Below are 25,220 nucleotides of genomic sequence, written 5' to 3'. Positions count from 1 at the left end.
ATCTTTCACTAAGCATCAAAAGCATGTTTTACTTTACATTATCTTAGCATTTACTTTAATATTTAAATATTAATTACTATTATATATTTTAGAAGAATTATTAATAATAATTTAATATGAGGACAGCTTTGTTCTTGGAAAAAATCCAAACCCCCTCTTTTTCAGCTTTCTTTGTGCAGAACTGTCCTACTGAGATGGTTGCAACACCTGTATAAGCAAGATTAGGGAGTTAAAAACATGGAGGACAAGAATTATATTGGACTTCTGGCATGGAAATAAATATAATTATTCTAAGTCTTATACAATACAAACATAGTATAATTTAATGTATGATAATATATAATACCATATAAATAAAATATAACATAAAAATAAATATATAATATCCATCAGTAAAATTATACTATGTGCCAAGTAGATTGTGAACCTTTAAAAAATAACAAAGAGGTATTTTCTTAATGCTGATTCATTCTCCTTAACAATGTGGGAAGTTGTTAAATTTGCCATTCAACTTATTCCTACCTTGAATTATTCCAAAAAACAGAGGAACCAATATCAAAGCTCGATGTGGTTTTAAGTTCAGTATTCTCTATTTAGCTATTATTTTCTCACCACCTAAACCCACACAAAGCCCAGAAATAATATTCACTTGAACACAGACTAAATTGTGTTGGTCTAGGAGTTTTACCCCAATTATAAAGGTGTTTACTCAATAAATTAAGTACAATCCTTATGTCTTTTTTTCTAAATTAGTCAACTCCTAAAAAAGTAAAGTGTAAGAGTGTTACTCTTCCTACGATTTTTATTACTACTCATTTGTAAGCAAGATGTTTAATCACACTGCCTATGCCTTCATCAATAAAAAAGCAGAGCAAACCCTGTACTACAAATTTCACTCATAGTTCCAAAGAGAAAAAACTGACTCCTTCCAAACTACTTGTTTTCAAAACAGTATTAGTCCAAGCCTTATATACAGTTGTGTTCCAAATTCTTTATTCCTATTTCCAGTTTATTTCTATCTCATTTCTTCTCCAGACTTGTCAGTTCTCAGCTGTGTCATGGAGCTGTGCCTAGTCATCATGTCTTAGGAAGAAAAATGATAAAGAACTATGCATATTGCAAAATGAATTCACACATATTTAATGTACATTCCAGTAGTCAGGAGAAGTAGTCCAGTGAGGGGTCTTTTGTGTTAGCGTAATTAAATTACCAGGTTAGATAACATTTTGAAAGCAAAGTGTCCTACAACTTGTCCTAGTTCTAAATCAAAGATTACAGCCTGTAAAGAGAATTTAGGTCAGAACTACAAACACCTGTCAAATTATACTGGTGGAGCTGAGGAAAGGCAACTCGAGTATTTCTGCATTTGTGAGGGGGATCCCAAAGGGTTTCCCCCTGCAGCAACCTTTGGCTACCTCTTAAAAAGCTGATTAGCCAAGTCATTTCCAACAGCTCCAGTTCAGCATCTGATCTTTTTTATTTTTCTTTCCTATGGAAAAAGAAAATGAGAACTTGAATCACTAAGCCAGAGCTGTGCAGCCAGCTGGCAGGAGCTAGGTATCCCATCAGAGGTCCCACTTCCAAGACTTCACCCGCAGACAAAGCCTGCTCAAAAATTAAGTCTAAAAAAAGACTGCTGCCTTTCAGTTTTCCCTTCTCTCCTCTAACCAGAAAGCAAAAGTTAATGTTCCACAGATGTTACAGGGTGAAAACAACACCAAAGATAAAACTACAAATATGCTAATTCAAAAACATCCAACAAAAAGCCAAAGCAGAAAATCCCCTAGCCAAAAACCCCCAGATTAAATGCAAATGGGGGAAACCCCACACAGTAGTAAAAACATTATCCAAAAATTCAGCAAGCTACTACTCTGCACTGGGTGTGTTTCATACAAGAAGGCAAAGGAAGAAGATCAGTTGCAAAAGCCAAATGCTCAAAAACAATTCCTTTCATTTTCATGTCAAAAATTCTTTCACTCTGATGTTGATTATCAACAGCAAGCGATTTACCCTGAATTTTTCAGTTGCCCTGTCACAGATTTGAAAGTAATCTAAAACAGAAGCAAAAGAATTGATCTATTCTCAAGCCTGCAGGGGACAGGCAAGATTTGTCTCACTTCTGAGTTTTCATTCCACCAAGGCAGCATGGAATAAACATGAAATAGAGAGGTGGCCTGTTTACATGTACATTTACATTCAAAAGAAAAGAAAAGAACAATAAAAACACAATGAAAACAATACAAGACAATAAAATAAAATAAAGGAGAAGCTTTTCATCTTAGAGAGATGTGTTTAAAGAGCTTCATGTGTTCTGTCAGGACCAAACCCTCATCTCTCCTCAACAACACAGGCTACATCAAAAGTGCCGTTTTCCACCACAGGCCTTCACATATAGCAAAAATCTTGGTTTAGAATTTATTGCTGAATGGATGCTCATTTGCAATATCCCTAATTTTGATGTGTTAATTACTGTCATTCCTAGATAGCATTTTACTATCATAATATTATTCTTTTACATGTATGATTTCAGGGATCAGCTTTCCAAAACAGTTCAACATGTGTACTCAGAGTCAATTTTCCAAATGGATGCATGACTCACACTGCATAAAAATAACACTACATTCTCTGCAGCTTAAACAGAGAAAACCACCCCAAAGTATTTTGTTATACAAGGAAAAAAGTGAAATCCCAAACAAAACCAACATGACTAACAGAAGCTCTTCCACTTGATTCTTTCAAGCCAAATATATTGTGCAGTTGCAAACAAAATCCTATTTATTCACTTGTTTTGATGGATTATTTTAACTATTACTAGGTCTTTATTTTTTAACTTTATTCATTTTAAGCCAGGGGAAAGAAAATAAGAGATCATAATTAAGGGAATTTAATGATAACAAGCTATATAACAAACAGTTCAAGAGAAGCTATTCTCTGCAGAAAAATGCATAAAAACAAGGGGAAAGCCAGCTCAGCTCCTGCACCAGGAAACTCCATGCTGCTGCTTCACCATCTGCTCCACCTCCACTTTTGGCACTACTGGAGTCGATGCTATTTCTGCTAGAGATGAGCTCAAGTTTCCTCATTGTAGAGCTGGAATATACCTTCATTTGAAGTTAAAATTTCTTGGTAGTTCTTGGGATCTTCCAGTTATTCCTTATATACAAAGATAAGGATGTGAGTACATAAGGAAACTGAAATTATGTAGGCAAAACAGGATTTAGATCCTTCTGAAGTACACTAAGAATGAAAACTGAATGTGACAAAATAAGCCAATAATGATTAAAGATGATTAATCTCCAAGTCCTACTAAAGAAAGCGTCCCTTTAATTTGGATTTTCTGTGATGAGGGAAAACATACTTTTTATAACACAAGTACACTGGAGTGCATGAACCATCTTATCTGGGGGAAGATGTCACACCTCTTTAAGTGTTAAACATCTTAATTCCACAGGGAGTGCCAGAATTTCTCCTTTAGGTTTAGCAGAGTACCACGGTGGCAAGCGGATGTTTGTGATCCTCAGCTCTGCTGTAACCAAGGATGCTCATTAAAGCTCTTCATGAACAGCACAGACCTTCTGCATGGACCCTCAGCTGCAGTCCTGTGAAGGACATCTTATCTGTCTATCCCTAGGATTGCTGCCTGACTGTTCCCAAATGCTTCTTTTGCAGGGTTAAGGTGGAATGTCTATAACTTATTAACAATTGAAGACCAAATCAAATGACTTTGGTTTCTGAAGTTTTGAACAGCACAGGAATAGTGAAGTGCACATTACTTTTTCATTCTCCTAAAGTATGTTCTGCTTCTTTATTCTTAAATCACCTGCAGTGAGATCTCACCCCCCTCTTTCCTTACCAGTTGCTACTACTTTCTCCCCAAAGTGCTTTTCAATTCATGTATAAAGTGCCTTACTTTTGCTGTGCCTTTCCCTCATTTTAAAACAAAGCAGAACTGTAATGCTGCTATTTTGTTCAGTCCTTGACTGCCTTCTTTTGCTGAGGTACACTGGAATGCACAGCTGGTCCTTCTGTCAGTCCACAAGTTTTACAACCTCTTGGCTTGTTCAGCAACTAAAAAGCCAAACCAAATTTAACAGCCTTTGTCTGCAAAGCTGCAAGCCAAACAGAAAATAAGTCATGTTTTCTCAGAAATAAGTTATGTTTATCCATTAGTTGGTAGTAAAGAGCAGTATTCTACTCTTCCCTGTAAGGATCTCAGATGGCCACTGCAGTGACTTTCCCCAGTGCAGCCTAGCCCTGCCTTCCCTCAGGCAGCCTCCTTCCCTCCTCTCTGCCATGCTCAGCCTCATGCATACTCCCTCTCACAGAGTCTTCCATTGGCAAATCAGCAAAAAAATAGAGATGACCAAAGGACAGCCTTACCTCCTTGGTGTCCACACCAAGAGCACAGCAGCCTTCCCAGCCTGCTGTGTTTCACCAGTAGATCTGCACCAGCTGTTTCCACACCTTCACCCACTCTGGTCTGTTATGAGCTCTGTCACCTGGGTTATCCAGCTTGTGATCCAACTGGAATAGCCAATCATTGATTGATTTTGGGTGATATTTGGATAGAAACATCTTTCTACATCATACCTGTGCCATTTCTGGAAAATTACTCATTTGGTTGTCTCTATTTTCCACATAGACACTGTGGCAAATACTCCCTGAAAGGTGGGACGGGGAAATGTCCCATCCTGTTTTGGAGCACTCTCCAGCCACAGTGTCAGGATGTGATGTGTCTCATCCTTGCTCTGCACTGATGTATGCCTACTGGTGCAAGTTTATAGGCTTCAGAGGAAGATAATTTCTGGGCAGATGAGCAGCAAACTACTTTCCTATATCCCACTTTCCTTCCCACTGCAGGGAAGAAGCAGCTGGGAAGGCTCAGGGCCTTGGGAAACTGCAGCCACAGAGGGACCCTCCACCACTGCCACTGTCATATTTTCTGGAAAAATCCCCTTGCCCAGGATTCTTCTCCTGAGAAGCTGAGAAGCCTCAGAGAAAAAGGAAAACAATAATTATCTCATTGGCTTTTCCTGTGTTTTGCTGCTTTCAAATGTGTTAGGAGATTGTTTCATTGGTTTCATGTGAATTGTTTTAACTTAATGACCAATCACAGTTAAGCTGTGTTGGGACTCTGGAAGGAATCACAAGTTTTCATTATTATCTTTTGAGCCTTCTATAAGTATCCTTTCTGTATTCTTTAGTATAGTAGAATAGAATACAATAATAAATTAGCCTTCTAAGAACATGGAGTCAGATTCATCAATCCTTCCTGTCTGGGGAACCCAACAAATACAAGACACCACTGCAGCAGAGGAGGGATAAATGATAACTGACATATGATTTTAAGCTGATTTGGTTTTTTCCTTGATAATATGGCTATTGAAAATCCAGTGTTTCAGATTGTTCCTTCCCATCCAGCTTTCTAGCTGTCTTTGTAGAAGAAAATCCAATTCTCAGTGAAAACCATGCATTTTTCTCCTGAAAAATGCTCACAAAGTAAACGATTGTGTTTGCAAGCAGATCCACAAATTTTGCATCCTACAATGAAAGTAGAGGGAAGCAGGACTGGATGGGTCCTGACCACTGGCCACAGAGGCCACTGGGTGCCCTGATGTGACCTGGCACTTCCAGGGAAGAACAATCCCACAGGGAGGACTCTGTGTCCCCAGAGAATGATCTATTTTGAAACTCTAAGCAATACCTCCAGTTCCTCATACTACTGGACTATAATCATCTTTTTATAGATAAATGAGCAAACTTTCTGAGCCAAGAGTAATCATTAAAGAAGAGCCTCTTAAGAAAAACCAAAGTCCACTGTCAAGGAAAGACAACAACCCCTAAGTTTAACAGGATTTCTGGAAGACATAGTTTTCACTGCATTTCTTTTGCTCCAGTAATTTACTTTTTTTCAATAAACTACTTAGCACTTCTTTTTCGCCTATCCAATCAAATGTGACTTAAATCCTCCGGTGCCTATTTCTATGAATTTTTCACAGCTTGATATTGAAAAGTATTGAAAAGATATAAGACAATAATTTAGCTATGTATTAGGATGCAGCAAAATAGTTGGGTATTTTTAGCAAAATATATTATTCACATAATTTATTCTACTATCTGCATTTTTAGAAGGAAAAAAAAATCCTTCAATACTGCACAGGTATTTATTTACCTGACAGTTGCACTTTAAATGATTTCTAGTGGAAAGCAATATACTAAACAGAGAAATTTTCTGGCCTGGATGTTAGAAATCTTTTCCTTACAGAAACACATGTAATGTTTATTTTTTGTAATAATATTTAGAGGCTGTTTCTGTTTATGGATACTATGGAAAGTATACATATGTGAGGAGATCTTAATTTTGTAAGTTAAATCAAGTGTATTTTGTATGTATAGATCTAAGCATTTAGAGTAGCACCAACAAATGGATATCAAATTTATCTGTGACTTGATATTATGTTAAAGAATGACACGTTTATAACAGTGGACACATCTCAGACTCAAGTACTGGACTTCAGCATCAAAATAAGTGCAGAAGATGAAAAAATAGTAAGTAATTTAGGAATTTAAAACTCACTTTTCCTCTTCTCAGTACTAGTGACCAGTCAGTCTTGGATCAAGGGTCAGGTCCTGGATCTGTTACACATGACAAATCTAGCAGATTAACTCAGCTGAAGCCAGAAAAAATGTTCATGATCTGATCACTGACCATCAGACTACATGATTCTAGTCTGGCTTCACACAAGGATGATTCTATCCTCTCAAACTGGCATTTACTCCAAACTGAAAGCTCTCACTGCAAGGAGAAAAAAGGACAAGAAAAAAGGGCAACGTAGCTGTGGGGGTGAGAGCATTAGGCAGAGGTGTCTTCAGCTTCCTCCTAGGGAACTGCTTGTAACTATGCACCATGTACACATACAGCATCACTTTTCTGCATTTTAGGATAAATTATTTTAATAATATAAATATAAAAAAGTATATATAACTGCATTTTAGGATAAGGCAGGTGTGTCTCACAAGTGCTCAACTCTCAAGCCAGTAGAATGCTGAATAAAGGTCTGTTCCCTGATCCCAAACTGAAAGATGCAATGAGATATATATATATAGATATTGATATATAGATATATATATATAGATATCGATATATAGATATATATATCCCCCTCAAAAGGCTTATGTTCCCCACAGACAGGGGCAAAAAGGGATAGCAGCTCATGGAAAAGAGCATTCCTTGCAAGTTTTCCTGCCTGACTGCAGCAAGTCAGGCTGCAGCTCATTAGTCACACCCTTAACTTTGCTATCCTCAAGTGCCTTTTTCACATGTTGAAATGGGGCCTGACATAGAACCTCAGATGCATAGAGCCTGGAGTGGAAAAGTGAAACACTCAACTTGGAATTTCTAGTCAGATTCTTGGTCAGATATTGAAAGAGGTATTGAACCTTCAAAAAGTGAAGGTTCTTCCTTGGGTTACCCTGGCTAAAAATTAGTTTCACAAGAGTTTGCATAAATAAATTTAAAATAATCTTATTATTTCAGGGAAATAAAAATACCAATTATTTCCACATAAAGAATAACATCATGACAGAAAAACAAGTGTTTCCTTATTATTTAAAAATATTTTTTCTCCAGAAATTTTATATCTAAGTTATATTATTTTTTTCTGTGTGACATTTAGCCAAAATTATTTTTCTGAATAACCCCATGACATGATCCTGAAAATGTGTCAGAAGACTATAGCATGATAAATACACAAATTTACATTCCTAGCTTGATTTTCAGTTTGTTTTTCCATTAATTTTTTCCTACTTTGTGTAAAATACTATAATTTAAAAAATCCCCACTTTTCTGCTGGAAAAAACATTTGTAATTTTAAAAAAATTTCTGCAGGCTTATATTTATGCCAATAGGAATTTTTACACTACACTTATTTTCCTAGAATGGATATTACAGGGATCTTCCACTTACAGTTTCTTTGGTAACATGACTAGGAGAGAAACCTTCTGACTCAGATGATTATTTTTTCATTTGCTTTATATTTTCATTTTTTATCCCAGGCTTTAGACACAGTTTCCCCAGTGCAGAACTCAATATTGAGTTCTCTGCCCACTCAACCTTGTAAGACTGATGAGGTCTTATCTAAATAACACATGTTCAGCAGCTCAAATTTAAGAAGAAATACCCTCAAGTTTGAGGGTATTCACTTGATGTCCCTGGGCTCAGGCCAGATCAATCTATGATTTTCCTACAAACTGCATACAAACACCATTAAATTAGCATCCTGCCAGACTGGGTTGATGGTTGACCCCAGAAACTCCATGTTGTAATGGCATAGCTCTTGCCTGAGACATTTATTAATAAGACCCTGTAGGCATGAAATAAAACATGCAGAAAATATCCATATCCACACTTATAAGGAGAGAAGAGCAAAAAGCGGGGGGGAAGGGGAAAGGTAAAAAATCCCACCCTCTCAAAAGCAGAGGAATGCTTGGCTGTTTTTTTGAGAGTGCAACACTCTAAGGCATTTGGTCTGTACAAAAGAGAAATATTAACTAGTGATGGTTGCATACTGGGAAGGAGTTGTGTGAAAACTCTCAGCTTGTTACCTGTACTGACTCTGATCCACACCACGGAACGTGGTTCACTGCTGTCTCCTCTGGCCCCTCCATCTCACCACCCACAGGTCACAGGTTACACAGTGGTGTGCCATGGCAACTGCTACATCCATATCCTGGCTTTCACACATTTGGGGTCATAGGTCCCAAACCTGCACTTCATATTTTTAACTTACGTGGACTAAAAGCGTTTTCTCTGTATGCAGCAGTACCTTTAAAGAAGTACCTTTGGTTTGGGTTTTCTGTTTGTCTTTTTCAGCTCACATTTGGCAATAAAAGGGGAATTTCAACTTCCCCCTTCACACTCAGTCTCATCAAAATCAACTATAAAATTGCACAACCTCTACTGCACACATGGGCAGAACAAGTCCATCTGAGCAACGGATGGGAACAGGCAAGACTTCAGGTCTGGACACATACTAAGTGGCTACTGACACAGCAAAATCACCTCTATTTACCAAAGACTTAAGAGATATGGGGGTCCATCCCCCACCAAGACAAGGCTGAAGAAAAGAACTTCTTCTATTTAAAACTCTCCCAGGTTACATAATTTCTTTTTAAAAATTTTCCTCACAATACACTCTCCACCCTTCCTTCAGGGTTGTGACTGCACACACTACCTCTCTGTACAAGTTCATCCTTCAGGATGACAAGTAATTTCCTGCTTCTTTGGGAAATGTATTGTTATGGCATTAATGAGGATAAAATGAATTTTCAATTATTTAAAACAAAAACACAAAAGGAAAACCTAATAATTGAATTTTAAAAATTATGCCAAAGACATAGTTAAGATAAGTGTTGCTGTTCTGTCTGGTTTTCTATGATTCTGTAGTTCTGTAAGTCCAACAAAGTTTTATATGGATAAATAAAATAAGTAATTTCTCACATGAACCCATAGAAGCTATATTGTCTTTGGCATAAGTTAGTTAAAAATTAGTTTCTAACAGAAACTCACCCTCAGACAGTGCAGCACAAAACACACATCTGGAGGTCCACTGGGTTTCCAAACACACCAAGGCTGAACTACAGCAGCTGGGGAGGAGCGCCATAATTAGTTTTAACCATTAAACACTTCAGTTTCTTATGGCCACCGTAAGTTCCAGAGATTCTACCAAGGAGCACACTTAGCATCTCAAAGGACAGCTGCAAAGCCTATTGCTGGCATTCAAGATCAGTTTCTAACCATATGAGGAAACTGCTTCTCTGAAAATGAACTCACTAGAGAGATGACAGGTTTGTACACTGAGCTTCCCTTCCTTTCTCTCCCCTTTTTTTCTCTATTGCTCTCATTTCATTATTTAGAAATGCTGAGACGTTAGAAAAGACTTGGATCATGTCAACGTGCCAGGCTAATGTTTAACCTTAAACTTACACATTACAGATAAAAAGGGACTGTACTACAGATTTCACAGCTAACTCCCTTATTTCAACTTGCCTGGCAGAAGCACCCACAGTTCTTGGGTCTAAGTGTATTCCTCCTCAACTCATCCTTAGCTACACCTTTTTTTTTTTAACTCCTTAGAACAGAACTGGATTAGAAAAAGTGTTCTGGCTGAACACTCTTCCAGTTTATTTTTTTGTCATTGCTGAGCTACAGATAAGATTCAGCTTTGCTGTCAACAGAGTCAATCTGGTCAGAGCAGCAGACACAGTAAACCAGAACCTTCCGTCAGAAAAGTATACAATTGGTGCAATGCCAAACTTTGTAGCTCCAGAAGTCAAAAAATTTGTGACTTGGGACTATATTGTTTTTGCAGCACTATTTTTAGTCTCTGCCAGCATTGGAGTCTTTTTTGCAGTTAAAGAGAGGAAAAAGAAAACTTCAAAGGAATTTTTGGTGGGCGGTAGGCAGATGACATGTGGACCCATAGCTTTTTCTCTCACATCAAGCTTCATGTCAGCAGTGACAGTCCTGGGGACACCCTCCGAAGTTTATCGCTATGGGGCATCCTTCGTGCTCTTCTTTCTTTCATATACACTTGTCATCATTTTTACTTCTGAACTTTTTCTACCTGTTTTTTATAGATCTGGCATCACAAGCACTTATGAGGTAAGTCAAAATCATAAAATAAAGGCACAATTTATAATATTTTTTTTAGAGAAAAACCTTTGACAGAAAGCTTTCTGCGGTGTTTTACAGAAGAAATATATTGATATATTAATTATTTTTAAAATAATTTGCATTATTTAAACTAGTTATTTATATTGCATAAACTGAAATCCCAATCTAAGGGTCAGAGCTCCTTTTATGCACATATAGGCACAGACAGGATATGGGTTCAGACACAGCACCAAATTAAGCTACAGCTGGAAAATATTTAAGCATATCCAAATGCTTCTGGTCTTTGAGTATTCTGCTCTGGTTTAGAGAGGCAGACTTTAAGAACAACATTCAATACTACCCAATTCAAACTTAGTCTAGATATGGTAATTTTGGCCAGTTACTATATTTAAGTAGCTGTGGTGGGAAGAAGAGAAAGAAGGTGGTAGGCTTGTTCAAAAAGATAAAGAAGAAAAAAAAACCAGTCAGGGCTAGAGAATGAATTCAAGCATTCTCTAGGAAAAGAAATTAATGGCTTTTGAATTTTGTAGAGTTTTTTGCCTGGCATTTTCTTTGGAACACATTTTTTCCTTTATAACACAGTTGAGTAGCAGCCCTTATAAACTGCACATCCACAGGACAGTTACTGACATTTGGGATGGCCTCTTACTTCAGTCAGCTCCTGCAAGTTTGGTTGCTCCTCTCTGGGCAGCTTCAACTAGGCATGAATTGGATGACGAAGCTGGGTTCCTTCACAAGGAACCTTCTGGTAACAGAAAGGCTGCTTGAGCTCACTGAGCCCAAACCTAAGGAAGGAAATTTGGTCAAAAAGATCTGCCTGGGTATTTGGAAATACTTTCAGGTCAGTGAAGAGCAAAATTGACCATTGCTGCAAGTAATTGCATTTTCTAGCTGGTTTTGATACAATGTCAGAGAATGAATTATTTTTGTCATGTGAACCAGCAAAAGGGTTATTGTAGATGGAGATACCCTTCAAGCATGCTGCAAAGATGACTGTTGGCTTCACAAATTATTTTTAGAAATAGATCAAGTTACATAAATTAGCCATGTATTTATATGGCAGACTGTGGGGTTTATTATGCAAGAAACACAAGATCAGCATGAGAAAAATGAAAAAGAAAAAGATACTTTGTCAGTAGGAAGTGCACAGCTAAGAGACTTGTAAAAGAGAGAAAACTTGTACAAGCCATGCCTGGTGTCTGGGGGGCACATGGAACTGTGGCCCAAGAAGAGCCTCCCTGCATGGGGGCTGCCATGGGGCAGAGAGACTCTGCCAAGACCCCAGGTAGTGATTCAGCCTTAAAACCTGGGCTTTTGGGTCTAGAGATCCATTCACATCTGCAGTTCTTTTGAAGGTGGCAACACCTCTCCACATCCTTGAGCCTGGAAGTCCCTAAGATCCTCCTTCATGCCTCTCCATATTGGTGATGTGCAGATTTGGCTTTAGGCTGAGACAGAACAAGGGAGAAAGCCAGCTCAGCTCCCACACCAGGAAACTCCATGCTGCTGCTTCACCATCTGCTCCACCTCCACTTTTGGCACTACTGGAGTCGATGCTATTTCTGCTAGAGATGAGCTCAAGTTTCCTCATTGTAGAGCTGGAATATACCTTCATTTGAAGTTAAAATTTCTTTGTAGTTCTTGCAATCTCCCAGTTATTCCTGGTGCAAAGAAGGCACTGATTACTGCAACCCAATATAGAACTTCACCTGGTAGAGATGAGGAGATAGATTTCTTAAATGTAATTATCATTCTGTCTAATGACAATCTTGCTCTTCTCATTAGCTGCTCACAGCAGCAGGGCCAGCTGCCAGGAGTACTTGCACAGTAAGGTGTCACTTGGGGCAAACAGAAGGGTAACAGCTGTGTCACAGATGCTACATGTGCACTTTACTGAGATTATGCTTTTTCCTAGTATTTGGAGTTAAGATTTAACAAGATTGTCCGTCTTGCTGCAACACTGATTTACATCCTCCAGACGGTAAGAAAACATTGACTCTTTTTTATGCTAATTTCACTCAACATTGATTTTCACGGACTAGTCCCATACACCACATTTTTTATAATGAGATGTTTTAATGAGTACTCTTTTTTCTTAGTTTTTTCACTTGAAGTATGAATGCTAAAAAGAAAGTAAGATTGTATTTTTAACTAACTGCCCTAACCTTTCCTGTTTAGTATTAAGAATGCCATTTTAGTCGTCTTTAACACTCTTTAGCAGTCTTTAACACTCTTTAGCAGTCTTTAACACATGTTGGGCTGTATTCTCACAGCACATTCTTCGTCACATTACGTTCACTGGAAGCCTCTCTCTTCCCAAACAAGTGGATTCTGTCTTTCTTGAGAAGCTGGTCAAGCTTCACTGGGTATGTTTAGTTACCCATTCATGACACTCAGGTGAAGTGTCCTATTTGAAAACTGCTGTACAAGGTATCCTGGGCAGATGCCCTGCTAGTTGTGGTCCCATGATGGGCACTGCTCTGACCATCTTGAAAGATTACATTATTTGTGTATTTAATGGAAAGATAGGACTTGATGGGAGATTAGACTTGATAGGAGACATTTTCATCTGTATTAATTCCATTTTAATTATTCCCAAACCTTTGGCAATAGATCTGAATGCTTAGTGACTTAGATGCTTTGTTTCTCCATCAGTTCTCTCAGATCTTACACTTAAAAGGTATTGAATCAGTTACTTTGAAAGGGATTGAATGGGAAAATGAAGATTTAATTTCTAAGATCAATGCAACTTTATTTCTGTATCACTATTTGTGTTATCTGGAGATATCCTTTTTCTATTTCATGAGGATATTTTGTCACATACTTGTCTTAGCAGTAGAGAAACAGGTAATATAAAGACAAATAAGGGTCCTTCCCTCAGAAGGGAGCTAAACACAACATTTTAATTTTTAAGGGCTGAAACAGAAAGCCATAGTACAATACAAGCTGATCTAAAGAAACCGTAGATCTGGTATTTTGCTCAGAGCCCTACTCTAAATACAAGTTCTATCACTGAGCATTCAAATACATCATTTTTCTCCTTCAGATCCTTTACACAGGAATAGTGGTCTATGCTCCATCACTGGCACTCAACCAAGGTGAGTTCTTATGCTGCACTACACTGCTACCCCAAATAACCACACCAGAGGGACTGCTTGACTAAAAGAAGTAACAAAAATAGATAAAAACCCAACCCTGCTCAAAGGTGCTATAAGAAGGTTTTTGCCTTCACCTCATAGTTCCACATTTCTGACTCCCCAGGTTCCTCTCACACCCAAACATTAGCAGGAGCCTCGTGGTTGCTCTTCTGCTCTCCTTCCCACTCAGTACCGCCTGAAGAGACCTGAAGCAAACAATTTCCCAACATCCTGACAAAGTCCACAGTACAAGCTGATGATCCAAGACCATACTATGCACTTTGATTGCCCCCGTTCCTGTCTCTTGTGTTCAGGTTTCCATGGGAATAGCTCTTTTCCCTGCAGCCAGAGATGAGTGCTATTCTGCTGTCTGCATCTAGACTTCTTCAATTAATATTTGCAAACTAGGCATAAAGCATCCATCACCATAGGTGGGATTTGTAATTTTGCTGTCATAGGGCACAAGGAATCATCATGGCCCAAATCCTGATTTTACCAAAACTGACTGGGAAGAGACTGTGAGGCTTTTTGGTTTGTTCATTATCTGAGTTGCATTCAGACTGATCCCACTGCTCACACATTGCCAAATTTTCTAATTTTCTTCCTTTGTCATGCAGCTGAATTCCATGTGAAAGTTCTCATTCATTATTACACCATACTAACTTTGCTAATAAGAGAACCTTTACAAATAGCTTTCAGTATCAGCCAAAACAAAATCTGTGCATTTTGTGTAAAGAAACTTTACGAAGCAAAATGAACACAAAAATTTGTTTTAATGAAGCTCATTTTAGCATTAAGTCATTCTTAAATGCAGGTAATGGAATTTCTTAGGGCTTGGGTTTTTTTCATCTTAGGATTTTTGGGAATCTCTGAAGAACTTGGTTTCTCAAGACAAAGTTCTGGACTAAGAACAGAAGTGAAGCATTGCTTATAAAGCTCTGTCCCGTCAGAATGACATTTTTGCTTTATGCAAGTATTCTTACTTTTGCTTGAAAGTTAGTTAATTTCAATTCAAAAGAAAACAACAATGAAAAACAGTACCCAGAAGTTCTACAAAACTTGAACAATCCAGTAAAGCTCCTAATAGACACAAAAGATTAAAGTTAGTAATTGCTCCTATCCTTCTAAAGCTAAAGGACTACAGCTCTTTTGCTACCTTCCAGATGACTCACACCCATTTCACCAACAATTTTGTTTTCATTGGTTTCACAGTCACTGGATTTGATCTCTGGGGCTCTGTAGCTGCAACAGGAATTGTCTGCACTTTCTACTGCACTCTGGTATGTAACAGACATAACTGAATACTTGGAAGACAGACACTTAATTCAACCATCCTTTAAACAGGACACACTATCAGAGAAGGATGGCTCCTGTGGAGAACACAGAGATAAATTTCTTCCACATTCTGTGTTATAAGGAAGCCTATTTGGTGGAAAAAAAAAATCCTCTCTAATCCTCTGCTGTATGTCTCCATGTTTAAACCAGACATCTTGAGATAGAGCCCAGATAAGGAGGCAATATGCTTCCCCTGTCTTCTTTTGAGAAGATGATTCTTATCTTTTACAAATTATAAGCTGAAAAATACTGCAATGAAAATTGTGCTCAAGAACAAAGCACTAAAACCTAGGAAGGATAATCAACAGGTCAGCTTTACTTTTAAGTGGAAGCAACGTGAGACTCCAAATTCCAATCCAGATATATTGTATAGATATTTGCAGCAAAGCAGCAGAGCCCTGTGGCTCAGGACACAAACTAATTGCCATTCTCATTGCCACTAAAGATTTTTTTCAATATACCACTCCACTCCTGTCGAGAACACTTATTATGTGCTCTAGCACTGATTTGATCAAATATGAAAGCTATGGAAGAAGATGAATAGCAAATTTTATGGAGATATTTTTCTGTGTTGGGCCTATTGTGGGCTCTGAGAACATATGGAGTCCTATGGGATGTAGGAACAGGCCAAAACTCCCTAAGTTCCACACCATCATATGTTCTTCAAATGCATGTAAAGGAGGCAGTAAAAAAGCTTTTAACTGAAAGTCAAATATTCTTCTGTGCCTGTGAACAAACTATTTAGGCTGTGAAATTTTCTGACCTGCAAAAAGACACACTTTGTGGGAGAATACAGAGCCCTGATTTGCTGGGTGCTGCACATACAGCTCAGAAGCTGTCAAAATAAGGAGACTTGATACATTTTTTCAGTACTTGAGGAACAGGAAAGAAGATTGGGGGTGTACAGTTTCTCTTTGTTCTAGGGAGGATTAAAAGCTGTTGTCTGGACAGATGCATTTCAAATGGTTGTTATGGTGGCTGGCTTCGTGGCGGTTCTGATTCGAGGCACTAGTCTGAATGGTGGAGCAACCAAAGTCTGGGAAGATGCCCATGAAGGATCTCGGCTAAACATATTTGAGTAAGAAAAAAATTATGTAAACCATTCCTCGCTGCATATTTATTTTTTAGAAACCATACCCTCAGTAAGCCAAAAATACACAGACTTGCTATTAAACAACCCTGGTAACTCAGAGAAGTCCATTCCTCATCTCTTCAGCTACTGGCAGTGCATTTAGGAAAGCTTTACTCTTTCAAGAAATCAAAGGTCTGCCGAACTGAAGGGGAGATTTGCCATTTTTCCATGTGTAGCTACAAATGCAGCCCAATTACTCCTTCCAATTTCATACACAGAATATTCTGAGTTGGAAGGGATCCACAAGGATCAACAAGTCCAGCTCTTAAGTAAATGGCCCATAAAGGGATCAAACATGAAACCTTGATGCCATTAGCACCATGTTCGAGTCAACTGAGCTAATCTCAGTGGCTAATTGTATATATCTTTCATTTTCTATTCATAAAAGACACTATGTTTACTTGCACTCACCACAGCAGCAGGCAATAGTGCACCAGTGCACTGGGACAGAAATCTGATCTTCCTTTGGCTGTTTGGGGCATTTGTTGGTTAATCAAGGCAAGTCAGTGACAGAATCCAGCAGCAAGGTCAAATGTTATCTACTGTCCCAACCAAGATAAGGAAAACTGCAAAGATTACACATTCGAGACAGAAAAATATGCTTGTACAAGTTAGACTTGCAGAGTAGCAGAATTTTGTTAGATAACACAGCAGCTGAAGTAATTTCTTGTAAAGGAATTTATAATTATTATTATTAATTATAAAAAATAATTACAAATAAAATTATTAATAATTATTAAAAATTATTTCTAAAACTCTGCTGGATTTTTTTAGACTTTGGTAAGCAACCTTGTTCCTTACAGAAGATGGGGTCCCAGGCAGGACAGCTTGTAGGTGTGCTACAGTATGACACAGGTCAGATATCTGAGCATAAGCAACCTTATAAATTTGATTAATCTGAATTAAGTGATCCTCTGACTATGTCTGAATGATATTTGTTTATCCTGTCTTGAAAACAATATGTTCCAATATAAAAGTAAAAAAACTTCCAAACCTGAACACATTGGATGCTGTCTGTCCTAGAAAACCGTATTACCAAATCAGAATTTTTTGATTCAGGGGGTAGGACATGCCAGATAGTTCTGAAAAAATCACCTACCTCTTGCTGAAAAAAATATGTTTAAATAAATAAAAATAATTGCTTCTTTCTTTCTTTCTTTCCTCTAGCTTTGATGTTGATCCTTTGAGACGACATACCTTCTGGACAATAGTTATTGGGGGAACATTTACCTGGCTAGGGCTCTATGGAGTCAATCAGTCCACAATACAGAGATGCATTTCCTGCAAATCAGAAAGGCATGCTAAACTGTAAGCTACCTGTCATTAACCTATTCCTGCAATCAATTAAGAATTACACTAAGTTTGTCAGCTATACTGAAAACATATTTTTATATGATAAATAAATATTGGGATGCCATTAGGTGGTAGTAAGTTAATTTTGCTCTGACAGTCTTACTACCTTTGGCTCAAAGTGACTTAAGTATATGCAGAGGAAAAAGAGAAATCTATCTCTTGCAGCTTATCAATTTATGATCAGGCTGACAAACTAATCCTCAGAAGGAGAGTATGGCAAAGATGGCAACACAGAAGTTGTGCTATCTACAACCTCATTGCAAAAATGTATCTATTGGAACTGTGTTTATGTTATACAGGATTAAAGATTGTTATTGATTTAGTGGAGTACTAGAGTACAAGGTATTACCTAAATAAAAGCAAATCTTAATTTCTTAAAATTCTGCAGTGTCAGAATAATCAGAATCAATGAAGAACAAAGTGAATCTTCACAATATAGATAATACAGGTCTCCATCTTGCTACCTGCCTCAACTTCAGCAGTAATATATTCATTGCTAGACATATTTTACTAAACAATCAGATTTTTTTCACACACCTAGGGCCAATTGCTTGCAAATGCAGCTAAAAAATAAAGGTGATCATTTTTTCCTTTTTCCAACAGTTAGATTTTTGGTGACTGTAAACCCATTAATTTCTCTGAAGGTCATGACTGTCTATAAGAATTCATCCTGTAGATAATTCGGTGTCTGAAAAGCATTTAGAAGTCACACCAGGGAGAACATCACCTGTAACAAGTTGGGTTAACCTCTGTTTCCTGGTAGCACACTCTGAACTGTGTGCAATAGATCTTGTGCAAGGTGTGTCCAAACATGATGTGAGCTCTGTAAATCCTGGCAGCTCTCAGAACCTGCAGGATTGCTGACCCACAGACGTACAACCTTCCCAGCAGAGGCTGTCACCCACATCCATTCATGGAACACCAAAAAGCCACCAGGACTGTTACTGTGCACGGTAACATAGGAAACAATATCCTGTGTGCTCTAAAGGGAGAGCAGCATCAGCATCTCCCAACAGGCAAACATCTGTTCTTACAAGGGACAGGCATTACAGACCCAGTCCTCAGTGCAGCCCATTCTATGTTGAGGTTACTTGACTCCCCCAGCTCTGTGGAGCTGCTTGGAAACTTTATCCTTGCCCTATAGCATAAGGCTGGTGTACTTTTCCTTTTTTTTTCATCTTGCTTTGAATTATACAGCCAGTTTGAATTATATAACCAATAGGGATTAAAAGATCTCCCAAAAAAGTTCAGAATAAGTATCCTATAACAACTTTTTAAATTATCTTCCATTAAACAGTTTCCCTCTTTTGCTCTAGGGCACTTTACCTGAATTTATTGGGACTTTGGACAGTCCTAGTGTGTGCAGTATTTTGTGGATTGGTGATGTACTCTCATTACAAGAGTTGTGACCCTTGGACTGCTGCTTTCATTTCAGCTCCCGATCAGGTACAGATGTCCATTACAATAATTAGGAGCTGCTTTGGGCTCAGATATAGCACATATCAGAACAGTTTAATTTTATGCAATGCTCTATGTCCTTTCAGCACTCAGGGACTAAGGTGGGTGCCAGATCAGGGCTATAACAATATTTATTCTGGCACTCCTGCAGTATTAATTCAATTGAGTATTTTTCCCAAAAGATATTCCCTTTGCTCAAAATCTGAAACCATGTTATTTGCGACAACATCAGAATTTAGCAACATGCTAATAAACATAAAATAGTTTGTTTCCATTACCTTAATTAATTTCTTGTGTTGCTCTCGTGCTCCTTCTATCCCAGCTCATGCCATACTTTGTTATGGACATTTTTTCTTCGATGCCAGGAGTCCCAGGACTGTTTGTTGCCTGTGCATTCAGTGGAACACTAAGGTTTGTGAATCTGAATTGAAATTTTAGCTGTTGATGATAATTTCTTGAGGATCCAGAATGAGGTCAAAACATGAAACCCTAAGAAAAGCCCAGTGGTTTCTCTTAGATCATTCTAGGAAGTAGCACTAGTTCTTAGTTGAACTATGTTACATCCCTGGAGATACTTGAAAGACATGTGGAAGTGGCACTTAGGGACTTGGTTTAGTGGTGGACTTGACTCTGCTGGGTAAACAGTTGGACTCTGTGACCTTAGGGGTCTTGTCCAACCTAAATTATTCTATGATTATGTTTATGATAAAGTCTAACTCCACATCTCCAGTATCTTTTTATCCAAAATACATTTTAGAATAATGTTACCTAGAATAATGCTACCAATATAAAGAAAGTGTAGAAAAACTGAGTTTAACTTCCCAAAATACTCTCGGGAGCTGCTCATGGTGAAACTATCTTTACTTAAGGTATCTGCCACAATATCATAGTCAGGGGTATAAATATTTTCAGTAAGTCTATCTGAACTGTATTCACCAAAAACAGGCTCACTCGCCCAGCTAAAAGAGTCGGGCCATGCATGGAGGACCAGGGTGGCAGTAGTGGTGACTGCACATCCTTCAATTTGTGAGGGAGTAAGGTTTTAATTCTGGAACATGTCTATACTTAAGGTCTTTGCAAACTTGTAAAAGGAAGGGTCAGTTAGGATGTGTTCTTATCTTGTTCCATGCCAGCACGTAGCAGAGCCCCCAGCAATTGCAGAAGCAGCAGGAACCTCCCCAGTTAAAGCAGCACATATGAAAAATACTATGAATCATACAGTTCTTGGGGAACAGTAGTGCTGAAAAAGAGGAAGCATTTCTATATAAATACAACTTGATTCCAGATTATATTGCTTCCTATTTACTTACCATTCTTCTCCCTTTCTACAGCACAGTAGCTGCCAGCATCAATGCTTTAGCAACTGTTACCTTTGAAGACTTGGTCAAGAAAGGTTTCCCTAACATCTCTGAGAAGATGAGCACATGGATCAGCAAAGGCTTGTGTGGGTACTCCAGATGAGACCCCTTTCTTTAGCAGCAAAGGGCACTGAACAGAGAGACTCCCTCAGAAACAGGAATGTAACACTTTATAAACCCCCCAGGTGAACATCAGCCTGAGGCCTTGGTAGCATCATCAGCACCATATGGCAGAGGAACAAACAGAGACTAGCATGAACAACCCCCACTCAAAATCCTTGGAAAAGTTTGGTCTACTGAATGTATTGGAAAACACTCTTCATAACACAGAAAGAATGTTAATGTAGTTATTACCATATTACTCTATAGTAGTATTTATTTAGAGTAATACAGTAGATAATTTATATTCAGAGTATTGCATAAGCAGGTTATTCAGCTTTTTAGAGAACAAAGTATGAAAACAAAAAAATAAAAAACCCCATGAAACATCATCAACATATCAAGCATCCAACATTATTTTAATTTTTACGATATTTGTTACAATTATTGCAGTAAGATCATAACCCTTTTATGAATACCATAATAATACCATAAGAATTTTATTAAAATTCATTAATATAATGAAAGCACCAAACCCATCTATTTTCTCTCTCTGTAACTGCTTCTAGTCTTCTCCCTTCTTGTTTTTCCACTTACTACTTGGTTTTTTCACTCTGGACCTAGAAAGATAATTTTTATGTCTGAAACCAGGTGTGCTAGCACAGAAGTTTTGGCTGGCTTTACTCAAGGCTGCTGCATACAGAGTTTCACCTACCATAAAGTTAAAACTGGTGTCAAGGGAAGAAAGCCATGCTGTTTTATCATTTCTCAACTCATTTATGAGATTTTTCAAAAGTGATACTTAAAGGCAACAGACACATTCCTATATGAGGCATTACTTCTAAATTAATTTCATTGCTATTGTTCTACTTTGTAAGAAATATCAATCCACCAAAAACCCAACGAGACTTCATACAAGCCACTGCTGGGTGTGTATTGGTCTACTCTAAACACCCAATAAGAAGTGCCAATTCCTCTCTGCTGGCTGGTCACCTCAGACACTACTGAGCTGGAAGCCATCCCCACCATTAACCAGCACTGAGAGCCTCCCTACCTTACCTTTTCCAGGTGTACTGTACGGTGTCCTGTGCACTTCCATGGCTGCAGCAGCATCGCTGCTGGGAGGAGTCGTGCAGGTATTTCTTGCTTCAGAAATGCAATTAATAGAATAGGAATGAACACAAAATGTAATGAACTGAGCAAATAATGCTGCCAGCTCTGATGGCTACTAGATTACCCAAACCATTTCTGTGGACATTTTGCGGAGAGGAATAAAAGTAGGGAAAAAAAAATCCCCTAACTCCTTCACTATTGACTCACTGCTAGGAAACAATACTGAGCACAATTCTCTCTTTAACTGTGCCCTGAAATTACTACCTATCCCTTCTCCCTCACCATTTTCCCAAAGAAAATTACAGATCAAAATCAGAACTGGGCATGCTTCCCCTCAGCTGCTGGCCTGAACTCCTCTTTCTTCTCTTCACCCGCAGGCTTCCCTCTCCATCCACGGGATGTGTGGGGGGCCCATGCTGGGATTATTTACTCTGGGAATTGTGTTTCCCTGTGCTAACTGGAAGGTAAGTAAACAAAAATCCTGATCTAAAAGATCAAGTTGTTTTTTGGTTAAAACTCAATTTTGAAAATTGTTTAAGTCCTTGAGCAGCTTTTCAGATTTAGTGCCTGAGGATCTAAGATCTATTTATATGTGCCTTTTCCCTGCCTAAATTCATCCTGCTGAATTTAAGTCTACCCAGTTGTGGAATAACTGGTTATTAGATTCACAGATTCACACTGGTTATTAGATTCACATGAATCCAATAACCAGCTTTCTAAATTTTTTTAAGCTTTCTAAACCAGCTTTCTTATTTTTTTTTCTGAGTTTCATTAAGAATAAAAAATTATTCAATACTTGCCCCAGCTTTGGGATGCACAGAGGGATTTCAAAAGCTTTGCCTTCAATCTTTCACTCAGAACATGAGCTCATTCCATATTGCCCCATCAGGATTTCCATCAAGGCTAGCAGAGGTAAAACTAAAATCTGTATCACAGCTTTAAGCACACTTCTGCTTTAGCTTTTACAAACAGACAGCACTAAAACACCATGTTTTATAGCTTAGTTGAGAGAGAACAGAATTTATTTACACCATAACCCATCATTACCTACTCCTGGTTAATTCACGTTCACAGAAAAGCACTTTGCACATACCATCTTTAACAGTATCTTTCTATACTTTCCAAGGGTGCTCTTGGAGGCCTCTTAGCTGGGATCAGCTTGGCTTTTTGGGCTGGTACTGGCTCTTTCATTTACCCTGCACCACCAACAAAGTCCATCCCTCTGCAGCTGTCTACCCTCAACTGCACCCTGGCTAACAGCACCGAGGCACTGCTAACAGCAGCTCCCACGCTGGCTCCAGAGAGGTATTTTTCCTATTGTTACCACTTGAGCCTATGCTTTGCCAAGTGTGCCCCCCAGCCTGCAGCTGGGGTGCAGGCAGTACTGACAGGGCAGGCTGGAAGTGCAGACTGGTGCCAGATGTCACACCAGCTGCTGCTTGAGCTGCATTGTGCTGGCTCAGTCAGGCAACAACTTAAACAGAACTGATGCTCGTCACTAGCTGCTTTTTGTCACCTCTTCACAGGCCTCTGCTGGCAGACACCTGGTACTCCCTGTCCTACCTGTACTTCAGTGCCATTGGCTGTGTGGGCTGTGCCATCACTGGGCTGTTGATAAGCTTTATAACAGGTTGGTGTTCTAAACATACATAGACATATATATATTCGCACATATATAAACAATCATACCTCTGCGTAAGCTGACTCAGCTGTTAAAAAAGCTTTAAAAAAGTTTAGTAGGTGACTTGAGACACAGACTGAGGGCAGTGGGCTCTGATCCTGCTCCCCAACCTCATGGTCTGTGGTCTGAGGCTCCCAAGGCTCATAGCCAGCTATCCATGGACTCACTTATTACTATTTTCTTTTTGCAGGACCTAGTAAAGGAGAAGACATCCCACCAGTGTTAATTAAGCCAGTCTGCGACCTGTTTTGCTTTTGGTCCAAAAGACTCAAAATATTTCTCTGGTGTGGTGTGCAGCACGACAGCCTGGAGGTGAGTGCTGAGCCCATCAGCTCAGCTCTGCTGTGGCCCAGGAGCCACAGGAACACATGAGGGCATGTGCCCATGTGAGGGCATGGGCTGAACAGAGAAATAACCAGCCTTCAACAGCTGCTCTTGAACTTCTGCAAGGGATGCTGCATAAGCAGCACAGACTGGAAATGAAATCAGCCAAACCCTGGTCAGTAGTAAGTTACCTATTGTTCCCTGAGTTGTTTTTTTTTTCTATTGTTCCCATTTTCATCAAATATGGGGACTCAGGCCCTCAAAAAACAAAGAGCCCTCAGGAAAGCCAGGAACTGATGCCTTGGGAAGCTGACCTAGAGCAGAGGCTGGACAGAGCTAAAGAATAAAGCAGGGATTTATTCAAAGGATCTCCTCCATGGATCCACCTTGGGCAGCACAAGAGCCCAGCCAGGGCTGCACCCAAGATGAACCAAAATGGTCCCAAAATGCTCATGGGGTCCTGCACTTTTTTAAGTTCTGCTCCATTTGCATATTGGAGTTAATTTTCCAATTACAGCTTTAGCCCATGCAGTCCCATCCTGCTTGTTTTTCTCTCTTCAGTCCTTGTTGGTTGTGCTCTTGGGCCTGAGATTTGGATCATTTGTCCTTGGTCCCAAGGTAGAAAAAGAATTGCTTTGTCTAGCTGCTCTGTGAAGAGCGCTTACCAACACTTCATATGAAGCTCAGAACTACACACTAAAGCAGCACAGAATCTAGAAGATATAAAAGCTAAAACCCGAGGCATCAAAACAGGGTCTGACCTCCCTCTCCCTGCTGGGACAAAACTGCACCTTACACCCTACACAGTTCACCAAGCTATTACCTTCCACCAAGCTCAGAGGAAAGGACTTGACATCCTCATGAAGCTCTCTTGCTGCTCTCATCCTCATCATCACAGCCCCTGAGGCTTCTGCCCTCCAGAGCAGCACCAGGGAGCAACAACCAGGCAGTGCTGCACTCACCAGCATCTGAGCTGCTCCTTCCCAACCTCCTCCTCCTCCACAGCAACAGGGCCAGCTATTTCCAGGTGTCCGAAAGCTTTGTATCTCGTTAAAAAGGCATACAGAATGAACACCTTTTTCCTTCTTGTGCTGTTTTCATAATTTTTCTTTAATCAAAGGAAAAAAAGCAGTGAATACAGGCTTCAAACTACAAGGCTATTTTCTTTCTTTTTTCAGATGGACTTTGAGAAAAAACTGCCTGAAGCTGCTGCAAATAAAACCAGAACAGATAACACCTTCAAGAACAATACCAACAAAGAAAATAACCACCAGATCCGTGGTTACAATTCTGAGGAAAATTCATATACAAATATAAGCAGAGAATCTCGCCTCTAGAAGCTGAGGGACAATGGACATTTAATCAAACTTTAGTTCTTCAGCTTCAGAAATTAAAAACTTCTTTTACTGCACTTACCAGCTTGTAGGTGACCAAGAGGGAACAGCTGCTCTCTATAGCAATAAAGGCCAGATTTTTATTCACCAATCTCTTGGCAGACCTGGGAAATGATGGGACAATCAGGTTTTGGAAGCACTGCTATTTCAGAAGAAATGTT

At 39.0% G+C, this 25,220-nt stretch overlaps 1 protein-coding gene across 1 annotated transcript; it reads left to right on the top strand.

The window, feature by feature from the left end:
• The first annotated feature begins 10,306 nt into the window (after window positions 1-10,306).
• On the top strand, window positions 10,307-25,002 carry SLC5A12 (solute carrier family 5 member 12). The gene is made up of 15 exons (XM_066552209.1): window positions 10,307-10,663; window positions 12,591-12,656; window positions 13,722-13,773; window positions 15,025-15,092; window positions 16,071-16,225; window positions 17,447-17,587; window positions 18,949-19,078; window positions 19,413-19,501; window positions 20,422-20,534; window positions 21,616-21,683; window positions 22,038-22,124; window positions 22,787-22,965; window positions 23,187-23,290; window positions 23,532-23,653; window positions 24,844-25,002. The coding sequence occupies exons 1-15, from the start codon at window positions 10,307-10,309 to the stop codon at window positions 25,000-25,002; spliced, it is 1,890 nt and encodes a 629-aa protein (XP_066408306.1).
• The last annotated feature ends 218 nt before the right edge of the window (window positions 25,003-25,220 follow it).

This window comes from Molothrus aeneus, chromosome 6, assembly GCF_037042795.1.
Source record: "Molothrus aeneus isolate 106 chromosome 6, BPBGC_Maene_1.0, whole genome shotgun sequence".
NCBI lineage: Eukaryota > Metazoa > Chordata > Aves > Passeriformes > Icteridae > Molothrus > Molothrus aeneus.
Note: the sequence above shows the minus strand (reverse complement) of the source record. Positions and strands in the feature narration are given on the sequence as shown.

Excerpts from the sequence above, each read along its gene's own strand:
- SLC5A12 (XM_066552209.1), top strand. The coding sequence starts at position 10,307 with ATGCCAAACTTTGTAGCTCCAGAAGTCAAAAAATTTGTGACTTGGGAC. Across the intron at positions 15,093-16,070 it reads GCACTTTCTACTGCACTCTG|GGAGGATTAAAAGCTGTTGT; the intron begins GTATGTAACAGA and ends TCTTTGTTCTAG. Across the intron at positions 21,684-22,037 it reads TGCTGGGAGGAGTCGTGCAG|GCTTCCCTCTCCATCCACGG; the intron begins GTATTTCTTGCT and ends CTTCACCCGCAG.